The 16,413-nt window shown below is 53.1% G+C and overlaps 1 protein-coding gene across 6 annotated transcripts in view; it reads left to right on the top strand.

Annotated features, from left to right (window-relative positions):
- CELF5 (CUGBP Elav-like family member 5) overlaps nucleotides 1–15,068 on the top strand; it is a 42,817-nt gene extending 27,749 nt beyond the window's left edge. For 2 of the 6 annotated variants that reach the window (XM_055806232.1, XM_055806229.1), the window contains exons 4-13: nucleotides 1,894–2,022; nucleotides 2,616–2,695; nucleotides 3,677–3,823; nucleotides 9,059–9,203; nucleotides 9,856–10,002; nucleotides 10,217–10,279; nucleotides 10,369–10,452; nucleotides 11,519–11,662; nucleotides 11,775–11,939; nucleotides 12,966–15,068. In XM_055806232.1, the coding sequence (XP_055662207.1) occupies nucleotides 1,894–2,022; nucleotides 2,616–2,695; nucleotides 3,677–3,823; nucleotides 9,059–9,203; nucleotides 9,856–10,002; nucleotides 10,217–10,279; nucleotides 10,369–10,452; nucleotides 11,519–11,662; nucleotides 11,775–11,902 (1,067 nt within the window). In that variant the 3' untranslated portion in view covers nucleotides 11,903–11,939; nucleotides 12,966–15,068. The remainder of the gene's footprint in view (nucleotides 1–1,893; nucleotides 2,023–2,615; nucleotides 2,696–3,676; nucleotides 3,824–9,058; nucleotides 9,204–9,855; nucleotides 10,003–10,216; nucleotides 10,280–10,368; nucleotides 10,453–11,518; nucleotides 11,663–11,774; nucleotides 11,940–12,965) is intronic. The other 4 variants (XR_008747497.1, XM_055806231.1, XM_055806230.1 and 1 more) reach the window with 4 other exon arrangements.
- Nucleotides 15,069–16,413: the final 1,345 nt, after the last annotated feature.

Genomic DNA, 16,413 nt, shown 5'->3' with positions numbered 1-16,413 from the left:
TCAGCTGCTTCCAGTGATAGAAATCAGGAGCATCCGTTTGGGGCTGGCTAAGAGCCTTAGGGGCAGCAGCTTTAATGCTTTATCTGCGGTGGATGAAAGTGGCATCTGTGTTGCATGTCCACCTAGTGCCTGCATGAGCTTGGATTTGGGCTTTGGGGTGGGGGGTGGGGGGGTGTGGAGCCACAGAAAGTGGCTCCATGTGGTGCCTGCATGCTGGAAGGGTGCATCTACCTGCACATCCCTCTTGTTCACTGGGCAAATGTGTTTCTGAAGGCGCCTCGCTGGGGCTGGACCCATGTGCAAGCATCTTCCCATGCATGCCTGAGCTTCTGTGCTTGACCATTAACACTGTGTGTGCGCATCTGCTTTTCTGCAAGGCACCAGTGGCACGTATCGATATTTCTGCGTATGTTCCCCAAATCCTGTGTTGTCTGCATGTGGCAGAGCAGCCGGGGTGGGGGGGAGAGGCAGCTTGACCTGGGTGGGAGCCATCCTCTGAGCCAAGGGGAGCGAGGAAGGGGCTGGGGGGGGGGGGGGGGGGGGGCTTTGCCAGCAGTGTGAATGTGTAACGTGTCATCCATTCCTGCCATACTCTCACACCCCACCACCCCTGCAGCCTGCTCTGCTGCTGTAGCTCCAAGACCTGTTGTTTTTCAGGTCACTGCACTCTCAAACAGATAGCAGCTTCCTTGCTATTTTCCCTGACATGCATCACATTACATTGGTTTTATTGGAAGCCAGCTCCTCTGATCCTGTCGCTAACAATAAGGAATCCTTTCTCACTGCTCCTCCCAAGCCACATCCTGACACGCTCCTATGGGTCACGTCTCCCCATGCATGTTTGGGGCAGCAGGGGAGGGTTAACTCTGTAGCTGGCACAGCTGTCTCCTTGCAGAAAGGGAGACAGGGCTGGCACGTGGGGTTTTAATGTGCTTTTTTCATAGCTGTTCACAGCAACCTGTGGACAACCTTGCCCCAGCCACTGCTGTGTTTGTGCTTGACTGAATGGCATCAGGCTGTGTGATGGGCCCCTGTGTGTACTGGTGGGGGTGGAGAGGGGGAGAAGGCACCGTGCATCTTTGTTCCCACCTCCACACTCAGCCATCCCAACAAAACTGTAATCCTCGCTTCTCCCTTCTGATGGAGAAACCCAGAAGGACCCCCAGTCAAAGTCCTGGATGTGTTGGCCAGCTTTCCAGCCCCCCACCAGTGTGACATGGATACAAAATGCCCTGGGAGATGGGGGGAGTGGGGACCATGGAGCTGTTTGTTGCCCCTCACCCAACTGTCTTGCATGTCAGTGATCCTGTGGTGAGGCACACGAGGACCCAGGATCCCAGGCTTTATTCCAGGCCTTGGAGGACGGTTCAGCAGACATACTAGTCAGACTGGGGTAGGGAAGGGCAGGTTGAAACCAAAGTGCTTGGTTATGTAGCAGCTGTGGAAACAGTGTTCTCAGAGAGAAGGAAAAGGAAGCAGAGCCAAGAGTCCTGGAATTTATTCACCCTGCCTGAATATACCTGCTGTATTTCCGAAGGTATCTCTTGGACTTCACATAATTGTTCAACAAGGGTATAATTGCCCAGGCAGTTTTTCTTACTGCCAGTCGTGTTGGATCATTCAAAGGAAAGGGCTAATGAATAGAAAGAAATTCTTAATCTTCTGTTTTCCTTTGGGGAGGGTAGGACAGGGGAAGCCACAAAAACCTTTGCAGGTGTGAGGAGCTTGGGAGGACCCTGCATACTCCCCCCTGGAAGCATTGCAGCCAACAGCAAATCATTTCCATGCCAGGCACGTTTTCAACACTAGGTTGTTTTGTGCTTAAGTGTCCCTGTCCTCCTGCTTTGGACTGTAAACCTCATAGAAGGTTGATGTTTCTGTGTTTGCCCCTAGGGGACAGGAAGCTCTTTGTGGGCATGTTAAATAAGCAGCAATCTGAGGATGACGTGCTCCGGCTCTTTGAACCATTTGGGGTCATTGATGAATGTACGGTGCTCCGTGGACCGGATGGTAACAGCAAAGGTGTGAACCCTTCTGCGTGTCATGCCCTTTCTCCCTGCTCTTCAGGTAGCACTCACCTGCCTCACCACCTCTGCCTCCTTTCCATGGGGGCACTTCTTCCCCCCCCCCCCCCATCTTTATGGGACCCCGGATCACAGCCAGGCATAGGGAGCAGGGCAGGAAGGGTCAGTTGTCTGGGGAAGATAGGCAGAGACTGAGATGAAAGGAGGGGAGACGGAGCGTGCCGAGTAGCTGTTATCAGGGTTACTACTAGTGAGCCTCTCGGCTCAGTCTGGGTCTGCGATTTGAAGTGTTAGTACCCACAATTAGGAGTACATAGACAATCTGGGGAAGGAAGAGGTCACCAGGGCCAAGGGTGGAGATGGTGACATCATCTATAGAGTATATCGTGGAAGTAACAGTTTGAGACCCTTCCTGTTTTTTCCAGGACAGAGGACTTGGGATGGTCGTCTTTTTTGTTCTGTGCTTTCTTGGGGTGGCTTTCCTTTGCCCTGCCTGAGTTTCAGATGCTGTCTTTTGCGTGATGACGCAAGGGGCACTTCCACAGCAGTCCTGTCACTGCAATCTCCTGTGCTCTTTCTGTCCCTCTCCAGGCTGTGCTTTTGTAAAGTTCTCATCTCACACAGAGGCTCAGGCAGCAATCCACGCACTCCATGGCAGCCAGACAATGCCCGTGAGTATAAGGCCAGGGTACCTGCCCTCTTCCTCATCCTCTTCCCATCACCCTGTTGCAGGGACCTCCCCTCGCTGTCCAAAACCATGACAGGTTCGGATGCAGTTTCCAGCTCGTGGGGGTGCGTGGGGTGTGTGTGTGTGCACATCTGTGCTCTTCGTCTTTGGGAACCATCCTGTCTCCTGGGGCTCGTGTTGTATCTGTGTCTGTCCAGGCTGGTAGTGACAGCACTTTCAGCTGTACAGGCTAAATGAAAGAGAGCCAAGAACCTGTGCTCGAGACAGCTACCTGTAGTAGTTCAAAACTGAGCAGGAGGCAAGCCAACAATTCAGCAACGTGAGCCGTCAGGACTCCCTCCCGTGTCTGAGCACACTGCCCACCTTCCCTTACGTAGGCAGTAGAGGTCTCTGGGGCAGGCGGGGTGTGGGTGGGAATGCTTTGTGCATTGCGGTGGGTTGCGTGGCTGCAGCTGTGCTGCCTTGTGCAAGCGGAGCTGCAGTCGTGATCTCGTCTCTCACCATCTCGAACCTGGGTCAGGGCAGCTTGTGGGCAGGACGGTGGCGGCAGCAGGGGTATTTCCAGCTGCCGGGAACCGCGCTGCCTGTGCAGCCAAGCTCAGGGTGAAGGAAAGATGGTGCTCATGGCTGACAACGTCCTGGCTGTTCCTGGCTGCACCATTACCTGGTGAACGCAGCTAGGGATGTGTGCACGCACTTGTGCAGCGGTACAAGGCCCCGGGGTGTGAGGGGAAGGGTGGGAGAGGGAAGGGGCAGATAGACAGATGGATGGGGAAGGGCACAGCCCAGGTTCCAGGCAGCTCCCGAGCACTTTCACGCCAATATTTGCTCTTCTGCTCCTCTTCCCACTCCTCTCTGCTGCCTGTTCCACCCCATCCCACCTTGCCTGACTGCTGCCTCTCTGGCTGTCCCACGGCCTCTTCTCCCCCTGCCTCCTCTCTCTGTCTCCTCTCTCTGTGCCTAGGGCGCCTCTTCCAGTCTAGTGGTGAAGTTTGCTGACACAGATAAGGAGAGGACCCTCCGTCGTATGCAGCAAATGGTGGGGCAGCTGGGGATATTCACTCCATCTCTCACCTTGCCGTTCAGCCCATACAGCGCCTATGCGCAGGCTGTGAGTATCGCGCGTGTGGGTGTGGGGAGAGGCTGCCTGCCCTCTTGGCTGTGGGGCAACACCGGACCTGGGCCGGGAGACCTCAAACGAGTCTCTCTAAGAGTGCGTGGAAGCTTCCTGGCACCTGGGAGTTGCTCCCGGCTTTGGTTTCTCCAGTCAGCAGCCTAGGCTTGGTGCACGTCTCTCCTTGGAAGGGGTGACAGGAGAGAGCTGGATTTCTCTGATGTGGTGTAGACTGGCAGAGGCGTCTGGGAACAGGTCAAGCATGACCTGGTAGCTTTCGGTCTTGTTTTGAGGACAGCTCAGAGCCCTGATTCTTGGGTGATGTCTGCCAGACGTGGCAGTCTGCCAACTTGTGAACTCTTCCGCTGGGTCTGTGGCACAAATGTGTGTCTCTGGTTCTGGAGCACCATGAGAGCCCTGGGACCAGCTTCATGTGTTTTATTTCTCTGCTGAAATTCTCAGGAGGGCCCTGATCCCCCCAGTGCTGTCCTTGGCTCCCAGGGTTTTCTTTCTTGGCTAGCATGACCGTGGGGTTTGCAGGATGCTGGAAAAGGAGCAGTGGGTAGCAGAGGGTCAGAGGTGTTTCAGCAGTCTGACCTCCTCTGGTTAATGCTCTGGATTTTAGTGAGAGAACCTCGTTGCCTTGGAGCGATGGTGATGCTTGCCATTGATATTTCAGGTAGGTCCCAAACTCAACAAGTCCCTGCTCAGCTGTGGTGGAGCATGTTTTGGGTCTTCTTGGTGACTGTCACTTTCAGGTTTCTGCCACCAAGTATAAAGCCCATGGGAGGAAGCTCAGAAATTGCTCAAGGCATGAGAGATGCTTGTGTCAAACAACTCAAAAGTTAAGTTACTGACAGTAATATTTTGGGGGAGCGGGGTGCAGATAAACCTGTTGTTCTCATGCATGTGGACACCTTTTTCACCTCTGGCTTCAGCAGCTACTTAGTGTGTCTCCCAGGTACATGACAGAGAAGGAACTGTTTCTCAGTTGTTGGTCATTTCCTCCCAAAGAATCCCGAGAAACTGCCAAATGCCATTTAAGTGTGTGGCGAGAGCATGGAGTAGCAAAAGAAAAGAGGCAATACGTATTGGGCTCCGTACCGCTGGGGAATTTGGGGAACCAGATGCAGAATTTGTCCAACGCAGATTATTTGATTCTTCTTATGTCGTGAGGCTGAGAATAGCTATACCGTGCCAAGCGCCAAGGCTTCCAGCAGAAGCACTGTTTAGAGGGAGAACCCTTTCTGACCAAACACCAGTATCTCTTGCCAGGACCAATCTTCTCTGTCCAGCCCTGTGATCCACGAGCCAGCTGTACCTGAGGTCTGAGGCTGTAGCGTAGCTTAGCTGTGAGTCACCTATGAGATGATCATTCTGGTGTATCTTCTGTCATGGAGGTGGTGCTAACCTGGGCATGGTGTGATGGTGAAGGAGTCAGGAATGGACCACAGTGAGGTAACGATGGCAGAAAGTACTTCATTAGCTTATTGTCCAGGATGTGTAAGGCAGGAGAGCAGCGCAACCTCCTAGATGCAGTCTTTTAAGTGCTCTTCAGAAACTCCTGCTGGTGACAAGAAGCCACTCAAGCCTAGCCTGTGATCCTTGCTTATCTGCACCTTCCTTCTCCCCAGCTGTGTCTGTAAATTTGTTGTTTTGTCTCTGATTCTTCACTGGCCTTCCTGCTCTGTGACTTGATTTTGGCTTTCCCCCTGACTCAAGACTCGGCCTGTCTCCCACTCTTTCAGGTTTTTTTCCTCCTTTTCCTTTCTGCTGGTTTTGGTTCTCTCTCTTTCCTTCTGAGGCACTGACCTCAGACTTGATTGTTTCTTCTCTTGTGTCATCCCAATCTTTGGTCTCCCTTCTCCTGGAGGAGCAATCCTAGCCAGTTCTCATATGTGTCCCCATCAGAGGGAGAGGGTATCAGCCCTCTGAAATGCCATCCAGCATCTCTGGAAGTGGGGACAGAAGGGAGGGATTTCCTCGCTGAATCTCCTTACAGCCCCTCCAGAACTCCTGCCATGGGCAGCTCTTGGGAGCTGGGACCTCTGGTAAAGCAGGGCTGAAGGGAACCCCGACATAGTTCATGCTTGCAGGGTGCAGGGCTTGGAGCAATAGATACAGCCCCAGGAGATGCAGCCCACCCTTAGGTATGTGGCTGAATCAGACTGAGAGGAGCGAGTGCTACTGGGACGAACTGGTGCATCATAGACATTGATTCTTACATTTATATTTAATACGCCAACAACCTTCTCTCCCTCTCCCGGTGGGATGTGCTGCGTAACCAAGCCAAAGCAGTCCTCAGAGTCCCCTGCCTAGGAAGAAGCAATTTGGAGCCCGAGTTGTTTGGGTTTTGGTTGGTTGGTTGGGGTTTTTTTCCTTTCAGTTGGATGTTTTAAATTTATATTAATTGCATTTTCCTTTAAAAACTATCTCAAATTAAACATGAAATAACCACAAACCATATGAGGTCTAAAGTTACTCTGATCTATTCAAATATGCAAAATAAGATATTAAAAATAGTCAAAACAGTACATGTTAGGTGATACAGTTTGTAAGAAAAAATCTCATACTTATCTGGGAAATATGACTGGAGAAGCATCTGGAAGCAGTTTATTTAAGTGTTTAAACCAGGTTTTGATCCCAGGTGCCTCTTTGGCAAGTGAAAAATGAGTATTTCCTTCAGTTTATTCCACAAGTTGAATTTCAGTGATTAGTTCAGATGGAATCAGGGAACTGATCTGGAGCTGAAAAAATAATTATCAATACAGAAGAGGCCTGAAGACTTGAAAAAGCAGCCAGTGTAATTTACTAACTGCTTATAATGCTTGAATATTTCTTGTATTTCCTAAATCAGTTCTAAACACAAAACAGTTTGTTCACTCATTCCCCCCTCCCACCCCTTTATTTCTGCTCTTATGGTTCATTATGGTAATTTTAAGTAACGACAACAATTTCAGAATGCTGCTTTGGTGCATGTGCAGTCAGATGCAGGTCTTGTTCCAGCCGGAGCCTGGCACAGAACAGGCATTAATGAGAAAAAAAGAAAATCAATATTCATCTAGTAAATAAGAAATGCATTGATTCCTGCATCCTTAAACGGGGACGGTGTGAAGACAGGACTAGGGCTGTGTGCAGACTGCTTGCCATCGGGACACCTTCTCCTTAGCAGGTTTTGTGCCCTCAGGAGGACCACGTTTTGCTGAAATCCAGGCTCGGGGTGCACGGTTCCCTGGAACGCGTGAGTCCTGCTTCAGGGGAATCACTCCAAAGGCAACGTGGCAAATAGATGAGATGATTTCAGGGCATTTGCTTTCCGGAGTCAAGCGGGTAGCGAAACCCCTTTGCTGTCAGTCCCGCCTGCCTGCGGAGACCCCACGTCGTGGTGGTGTGTCACCCCTCTGCCCCCAAAGGGCTCTCCGGCAGAGTCACTTCTACCTGCGATGCCATGAAATTAGGCAATTCCTTTTCTTCTTACACAAGAGCGATAACCAGCTGCTGTGTGGAGGGAATTAAAAAGATTTAACTAGCCATGAACTTATCAGGGTTACCAGATTCTCCAGCTGAGACCTGGGCCAAACTGACGACCTGGCTCACTGGTTTGTGGATGAGGCAGGTCACTGAAGCGGCGTGTATTTATGCTTCAACACAGACACTGAGGTCCGGCTGTAGTTAATATAAGGAGGATCGGTGGTTTTCTTGGATTTTGCCATGTGCCACCCCCAGCTCCTCCTGAGGAACCGTACGGTTTCCAGAGAGCCGTGCCTGTGCCTCCGCTGCTCTTCTTGCTTGATGGTGAAGCTCATAAAGGTGCTAGGTAATTCTACATCCAGAACTGGGCTTTGTTGCCACCGCACTCTGAGTGCAGTCTGATTGAATCTTATGCTCCAAAGCACCAGCAGGATTTTTCTTCTTCTTCTTCTTCCTCCTAACCCTGCTCCTGACCTGGCATCCCACCCCTCCTCTCCCTGTCTTTGTGCGCTGGGTTGGGGGTGTTATGGGAGGCGAGGAGCCACCGTCCCCTGGCCTGGGGACAGCAGGGGCCAGGGGACAGCAGGGGCCAGGGCACAGGCCGTGGGGACAGCAAGGAGCCACTGCCCCCCGGCCACAGTACAGGCTGTGGGGGACAGCAAGGAGCTGCCTGCCCTGGCCAGGGGGCACAGGCTGTGGGGACAGCAGGAGACAGGGGACAGCAGGGGCCAGGGCCCAGGCCATGGGGACAGCAAGGAGCTGCCTGCCCTGGCCAGGGGGCACAGGCTGTGGGGGCAGCAGGAGACAGGGGACAGCAGGGGCCAGGGCCCAGGCCATGGGGACAGCAAGGAGCTGCCTGCCCTGGCCCGGGGGCACTGGCCATGGGGACAGCAGGGGCCACAGCCCCCCAGCCGGGGCACAGGCCGTGGGGACAGCAAGGAGGCGGCGCCCCCCGGCCGGGGCACAGGCCGCTGCCCAGGAGGGGCCGAGCCGGGCGGCCGCGGCGCAGCGCTGGGCGAGGGGAGCCCCTGGAGCCGGGCGGGCTGCGGGCTGCGCCCCGTGTGCCGGCCGGCAGCGCGGTGTCCTTGCTGAGGCCGGGCAGAAGCAGAGGGATGTGGGCTCCGTTCCTTCGGGCACGGCTGTTATTTACCTGGCGCCGTCCCGGGAGAAGCGGCGGGAGGGGCCGCGCCGGGAGGACACGGCGCGCTGTGCCCGCCTGTGGCGGGGGGTGCCGAGCGCGGGGGCCGCGGCCCTTCACCTGCGCCCCCCCGGGGCTCTCTGGGGGGGAGCGGCCCGGCCATGGGCGGGGAGCGGGGACCCCCGGGCCTGCGGCGCTGGGTGCCGGGGTGAGCGGGGACCCCCCGAAGGCGGCGGGGCTGCCGAGAGGGGGAGGGCGGCCGGGGGCGCCCGGCCGCGGCCCTGCCTTGGCGGAGGAGCCGCGTCCCCCCGCCGGCGGGGCGGGCAGCTCTGCCGAGCCCCGGGCGGCTGCGGCGCACGGCGGGGCCCGGCCCGGCCGCCTGGGCAGGGGCAGCACCCGGGGCGGGTGCAGGCGGCTCCGGGGCGGGAGCGCGGCGGCCCCCAGCGGCGGCTGAGGGAGATGGCGGGGAAAGGCGGGGACCGGGCCGGCCGGTGCGGCCTTCCCCGCGCTCCCCCCGCCGCTGGGGGCCCCGGCAGCGCCCGGCCCGGGGGCGCGGAGGAGCCGCTGGGCCCTGCGAGACCCTGGGCAGCGCGGGGCCCTGACCGCCCGGTCCTGCCTTGCAGCTGATGCAGCAGCAGACAACGGTTCTCTCCACCTCCCACGGCAGCTACCTGAGCCCGGGCGTCACCTTTTCCCCTTGCCACATCCAGCAGATCGGTGCCGTCAGTCTCAACGGGCTGCCAGCCGCTCCGGTGGCGCCGGCATCAGGTGAGGGCCCGGTGTGCGCCGGGGCACGGCCAGCCCGGCAGGCCAGCCACCTCCTGGCACCGCGCTGCTCGTACGGGTAAAACACTTCACGCATCCCTCCGGGCTCAGCATCAGGATTAGGCCGCTCTTTGTTAACAGTGCAGCCCCCCAGGACAGCAGTCCCCGGTTCTGCGCAGATTTCTGCCGTCTCCCCGACACCCTCCCGTCTGACTCGCGTTCCCTTGCCCTGCTGCCATTCCCCTGGTGCAGTTTTCCCCTTTTGATACAGTAAAGAAGGACCACGTTCCCAGGGTGGCACCTGAGTACCATTACCCTCATCCCACAGTAATTGTATCGGCAATAATGCCTATCGGGTTTGAATGCCCGTCAAGAACAGGGCTGTATCCTGCTAGGTGCTGTACAAACCTGGCTTCAAAATGGTCCGTCCCAGAGCTCTGATGGCAGCCAGGACTAGCAGTGCTGCGCACCATCTTCCACCAGTGGTACTTCTAATTTTGAGAAAGCTCCAGCACTAGTCTGTCACCTCCGTGTGCCAACTAGAAGAGATAATAGCTTCAAACGCAGCAGTCTGACCAGGCAGATGGAAAGAGGGAGCACGGGCTTTGCGGGACCTTGGCTCTTATGGGATGTCCTCTCTCTCCTTGCTCTACAGGGCTACATTCGCCGCCTCTCCTGGGAACAGCAGCCATGCCGGGGCTGGTGGCACCCATTTCAAACGGATTCACTGGAGTGGTGCCATTCCCAAATGGGCATCCAACCTTGGAAACAGTTTACACCAATGGCCTTGTGCCATACTCAGGTACAGAGGGCAGGAAAAAAGAAACATCCAGACACCTCAGGAACTGCACTTAGCTCCTCTTTTCTGGATTCCCCACAGAGAACACTTTTTCTAGCTCCCTATCTGCCAGGCACTGAAACTCACTGGGCAGAGGGGTAGGGGTGAGGGGGGAGAGACAGAATGCAATGCATAGTAGTTCCTTTTTCTGTGCTTCTGATTATGTTCTTCCCTGCAGCCCAGAGCCCGTCAGTAGCAGAGACTTTGCACCCAGCCTTCACGGGAGTTCAGCAGTATGCAGGTACCAGCTTAACCCTTGTCTCCCTCAGGCCCTTGTGTGGCTGACCAGATCCTTAGGTAAACAGTTTGTTCTGTCTCCTTGGACTACAGCTGTGTATCCAACCACCACCATCACCCCCATTGCTCAGAGCATCCCTCAGCCCCCTCCCATCCTGCAGCAGCAGCAACGAGAAGGTGAGAGTCAGGGTGAGAGCGTGTGTCTGGGGAGGGTGGGGGGGCGGTGGGATTTGTGTAGCTCATCTGCTGCAGCCCAGAATCAATGGAGAGGAGATAGCACTGATCTTTGTCCACTCTAATTGTTAATATTGAAGCTGGGTTACAGAGCCAACCATGGCTCTGCAGTGAGTGGACTGGAAGTGTTCAGAGGATGCTTGTCATGTAAACTGAGTGCATCCCTGGCCAGATGCTGCCAAAGGTGACAGCAAGCACTAGAACACCAAGCTTTGACACCAGAGGGTACAGAGCCAGCACCTTCCCTACTCAGGCAGAGGAAAAGAGCACTTCCTCCCCATCTTTACTGATGCCAGAACCACACTGTCCTCGCTCTTCAGCCTTCCTAGCCTCATGATTTTATTTTTCAGCTTATTTCAAAATTGGTCTGGACAGAATTTGGAGGCAAAGGCATTCTCTTGTCTGCTCCTGCTTCATACAGCAGGTGTCAGAGAGGGAACAGCAACTTGTGCTCATCAGGCTTGCAGGAATGAAGGGAAGGAGTGGGCAGGACCAGGTCAGCCCACAAATCAGATGTGTGGCAATCCAGGACATTTCTTAGGACATTTCTTACTGGGGCTGTGGGTTACAGGCTGAAGGCAACCACTGCATAGCTGTGGGCAGGGAACACTAAAGCCGCAGCTTTCACATCGCAGTGTCTGCTGCTCTCCTAGGCCTGGGAGAGTGAACAGGGAGCTGTCACCTCAGCTAATTTTCTTCCAGCAAAACAGCACCCAGACACAGAGAGAGTTGTTGCGTCCACCTCCCCACATGGGAACTGGGCAAGCTGTGAAAATGAATCTGCTCTCCAGAAACTCTTAACTCTGCATATTGCCTCCCAGCTGCTTAGAGAGCCCTCAGAACCCTTTGTGGGCCAGTGACTGAGAGAGACAAGCAAGGGGAGGTCGAGACAGAAGGAGGCAGTGCTGGGGTTCTTCTCCAGTGCTGTGCTCTGAGTTGAGCCCATTTCTCTTCCCCTTCCCTTTGGGGGCTCTTTGTTTCATCCCTCCCCATTCCCCTATGCCTGCAGGTCCTGAAGGCTGCAATCTCTTCATCTACCATCTCCCTCAGGAGTTTGGAGACAATGAGTTGATGCAGATGTTCCTGCCCTTTGGCAATATAATTTCCTCCAAGGTATTCATGGATCGTGCCACCAACCAGAGCAAGTGTTTTGGTGAGTGCTGACGCTAGCGGGCAGGGGAAGCGTGATGGATACAAGGACATGCATGCACTGGGCATGGCACCAACAGTGCCATTATTATCCATGCCTGTGTCCTGTCCTTCAGGTTTTGTAAGCTTTGACAACCCATCCAGTGCACAGACTGCTATCCAGGCCATGAATGGCTTCCAGATCGGCATGAAACGTTTGAAGGTCCAGTTAAAACGACCCAAGGATGCTAACCATCCCTACTGACAGCAGTGAGCAAGCAGGAATCGCTTCTGCAGTACAGGTAAAGCTGGCACTGTCGCAGCACAGTTCCCACACCGTGCTGGCCAGTGTCGGGGGGCAGCAAGGTCTGGCTGCTCCCTGCGGGGTGGGAAGGCAGGAGCTGGATGCAGTAACACAGGCAGCTGGATAGCGGCCTCGCCTGCCAGGGTCCGGCCCCAGCACCTGAGCGAGGTGACCAAGGCAGGTCTGGAGGTGATGGCCAGGGTCAACCCAAGAGTCTGGATCATCGGGCAAGTTTGTGGCAGTAAGGCCAGGCCAGGTCAAGATTAGGATTGGGTCAGGTCAAGCTAAACAGGGGCAGACGTAGTCCAGTGATTGCCAGGCAGGTTTATAGTGAGAATAATAAACTGATCTGATGTCAGAGTGGGAAGACAATCCAAGGGTTGAAGTCTAGATCGTGAGATCCATGAAGAGGACAGATCCATGGACAGGTGTAGACCGGCACTTCTGCGATGTAGGTCAGACAAAGCCTGGAGGAGCAGGTTGGAGCTGACTCCTGGGCTGATGGGCAGTGCGGGGGTAGAAGCTGCAGGTGAGGCTGGTCAAGGCCATTAAGGCCCATTAGCGCACTCAGGGCCCTGACAGGCATATGACTTCAAATGACCTGCCTGTGATCTAAGCAAAATTTCAGTCTATTTTCTGACCGCTCCCCAAAAGCATTCATTGTCCTAGAAAGTTTTAAAAACCCAGTAGTTCTGTTTTCAGTTGTTACATGTGCCCTGAAATTAGTCTGCAGAGAATGCTTCCCAGGGTAAGAGGGGACAATCCCGTGATTCGCAAGGATCGCAGAAAAGCAGCGAAAAGGTGAGACCCTGAAGGGCCACAGAAGAGCTGCCTGACACGAGACCTGGCTGTGGAGGAGCTCGCTCCTACCAGCCAGCAGACAGGGAGCGAGGGAGGGCTGATCTTGGTCCCATCTCATTGGGGTCACCTTCCTCCACATTTAAGCAACAGCAGCTCGAAGCCTGAGGTTTGCATAGATGTCCTCCTAATCTCCCAATTCCCTCCCTCCTCCCTTTCTATTCAGGTGAAGGGAAAGTCCAGAGGAAGAATTTCTGCTTCAGGTTGATTTACAGAGAGGCCAGTAAATTTATCAACTCTTTTGAAACCACCCCTTTCCTTCCTCTGCTCCCCACCTGCCCACCCCATCCTCCTCCTGCCCTCCTCCCCAAAACAAGCAATTAAAGAGAAGGCTCAATATCTGCCCAGCAGGAAGATTCTTGCCACGATGGACTCGTATGTTTGCTGCTAATGTGGTGCATAGCAAAGGGACCAGAAAACCAGCAGCCCCTGGGGACCCGAAGCGCTTTGTCTTGGGGTATGCCTGGAGTACATGGACCAAGAAAACCCACTGGTGTGTCTCTAGGTTACTGCAGTGATGTACGGCAACTTAGCTCCGTCCCTCCCTCCCTCCTGCCCTGTCTCCTGGCCCTTTCATAGATAAATATATATATATACAGTCTCTATTTTTTTTTAAAGTGGCTCATGGGACCAAACTTTTCCATTCAGAGACTGACTCCTTGCAAGAGGGATTGGAAGTTAAGGGTTTACCTTTGCAACAGTGTCTTCTCAGCAAGCACTGCAGATAGGCCTGAACATTTTGAGAGGATGTTTGGATGGACAGAGAGCAAGAGAGAGCAAGCGAGCACATCTCTCTGCTCAACATTAGCAAGAAGCAAGGAGAAAGAGAACTACATACCTCCAGGATTAGGGCACAACCAGCTGCTCAGCTCGAGTCACTCATCCACTGACCTTAGCGCCAGCCTGGGTAAGGATCTCAAGAGCTCTCAGTCTTAACCTTTCCAAAGGCTTCTGCAGACAAAGCTCCTGGAATTTGGTGCCAAAGCCTATCCTGAGCACTCCTCGGTCAGGCTGGAAGCACAGGAAACCAATCCCTTTACCTACAGGAACCGTACTGCCTCCTCATACCGTGGCACAGATCCGGGTTTCATAGCTCTCCATGGTAACGGAGCATTTTCTTGATCAAGGCAGTCTCCAAAAGAGTGACAGAAGCCTCCTGGGACTACACACTGCCTCCCCGTGTCAGAAATCATGCTGGTTAAGGGGCAGTTCTGATTCCCAGACGTAACGGGACATTTTCTCCAACTGAATTTAGCAAGAGGACTCGCCTCCTGCACTCTCTGCAAAGCTTCCCAAGCAGACGTAAGGATAGTGTGATGGAAGAGGGTTGCCATTCCGGTTTTTTCCCCACTACCCCCCCCCAACAAGGGACAGATTATGCAGCATCTATAGATACAGCTATATACACATACACTTAAGCACAGAACATAGTTCAGAGCTCGATTTAATAAAGATCTCCTGGGGGTGTGGGGTGTGTCATACTGACCAGGCATATCCCTTTAACAGCTTCCAACAGTCTCTTTCAGTTTCTACCAAAATAAGGAAAGAAAAACAAAAGCAACCAACCAACCCCACAAACCTGAATGATTAGTTTCAATATTCCAGAATTTGATAAGGTACCAAGAACATTCGCACGTGTGTGTGTGTGTGTGCGTGTGCGTGCGCGCGTGTGTCTCCGTGCAAACATGAACAGAGGTGGAGAAAGGTTCATGCTATTGATACGGAAGCAAGATAAGGGGATTTCAGAGAACCTCAGCCATTTCTCCTCCTCCAGTTTCCCTTTGTTCAGATGTCTGTGGCACAGTTCTTTAAGTACCTTCACATCTCCTCAAACACCCCTCTGTATCTGATACTGAGAACTGGTGAGAGGTGGATGAACCTGTGCGAGTCTTGTGTGTTTCTATAGTCCATGTTTACTTACTGTAAATACCATTTTTATACTTAACATCTATTATGTATGTGATTTGTATAATGTACTTTATTTCTGCTACAAGTAATTTCATGAAGTTTAAACTTAATCTAATTTTGAACAAAACAAAAAAACAAACAAAAAAAAAAAGACCAAGAAATGCAAAAATAGGAAAAAAGGGACTTTGGAAATTCTAGGTCAAGCTGGTTTAAAACAAGCATTTACAGTTTCTTCCATCAGTTACTGATGTGACTGTACAATGTTACAGGTGCGATACAAGCTTCATCAATGTCAAATTCCTCACTCTGGTGAAAAATAAAATCTTAAATTTATTTAATAAAAGGTTTACTTGCTAAGTAACTGGGGTTTTACTTCATGTGCTAGTTGTTGCACCTGCGTTGAGGTAATGCTCACGCTTGAAGACACCCACCAAAGGCCTGGGGTGAGGAAAGTCTGTTTCCATTCAGCAAATCATCTGGGCACGCAGATAAAAAGTATTTCTCAAGGGCACGAATGACAGAGCCCGAGTCCTGCAGAATACAACCTTACTCTGAACGCCACACAGTGTCCCTGTGTCTCTAAGAAGGCTGCCTGTGGGGTTTTATTCCAGTCTCCAGTGTACGATCCCCCAAATGCAAATTTGCTACGTTGGCCCCATTTACAACGCATGAGTTGAGCAGCCAAGCTCCAGCGGAGCTAAACGCAAACCAGTCGTGGCTCGTGTGTGCAGATACCAGACATCTTTTAGGAACTCCTGTGTGCTCTGCTCACACCTGAGGGAACAAAACCGGTTTTCTCAACAGCACTTTGATGGAAATCAATGAATCAATCGAGAGCCAGAGCCTAGCCCCATCTGGTGCTATGTACAGAACCAGGAAAAGGGAAAGCAAACGCACAGACTCCTCGTCTCTGCCCTGAAGGTGAGGAACATGCTTGGGGTTGGTAGAGAACCAAATCCATTTGCCGAGCCCGTGGTTCAGCCCCTTCTAGAAGAGTTTCCCTGGGATTTTCTTCTGCTTTGAAACCCTATTTGATGCTGCTGGAGGGCAGACTATAAGCAGAGAATGCAGTCTAGGACTACCTCCATTTTTGATGCCTCCTTGCCCCCACACCAACACAATTCTGCAGCGACGGAGCACAGGTGTATACTACAAACTGTCAGGAAAAGCAAGCAGGTGTGTAATCTAGAAGGGGCAAGTTCAAACTCCAGAGTCTAGGAATTGTGGTGAGTTCTTATATCCACATAGCTCTACAGAAAGCTTTGTCATGTCAAAATCCAGTCAATGGCAGAGAGGAAGGAAAACACTCAGCTGGCATCTGTTCCTAGGATGTGAATAAAATGTACTTGCAACTAGAAGTTCCACACACCATTTCCAGAAACAAGAATAAGAACTCAGGCTGCGGTGATGTCACTTGCAGGCACCCAAGTTTTATATTTAGCTCAGAACAAGAGTGCACTTCGTCTAGCACCCTGCTGTCCACAGAGCAAAGGAGGAGGGGGACACGCGGTGACCTCAGGAAGCCACCTCTCACTGCCTAGACTGTACCCCTCAACCTGTTGGGTTTTTTTCTCCTTGGAGAAGCCCAGCTATGAGGGAAGAAAGTTTGCGGTTGGCAAGGCTCTGCACACCCCATTTTAGTTCTGTATCCCCTAGACCAGCCTGTTTTTTAGCAATACCTGGCTGTTCCAGTAAACACCAAAGCC

This window comes from Falco peregrinus, chromosome 5 (genome assembly GCF_023634155.1).
Source record: "Falco peregrinus isolate bFalPer1 chromosome 5, bFalPer1.pri, whole genome shotgun sequence".
Lineage (NCBI taxonomy): Eukaryota > Metazoa > Chordata > Aves > Falconiformes > Falconidae > Falco > Falco peregrinus.
The sequence above is the reverse complement of the archived record's forward strand: the minus strand, read 5'-3'. Positions and strand labels throughout refer to the sequence as shown.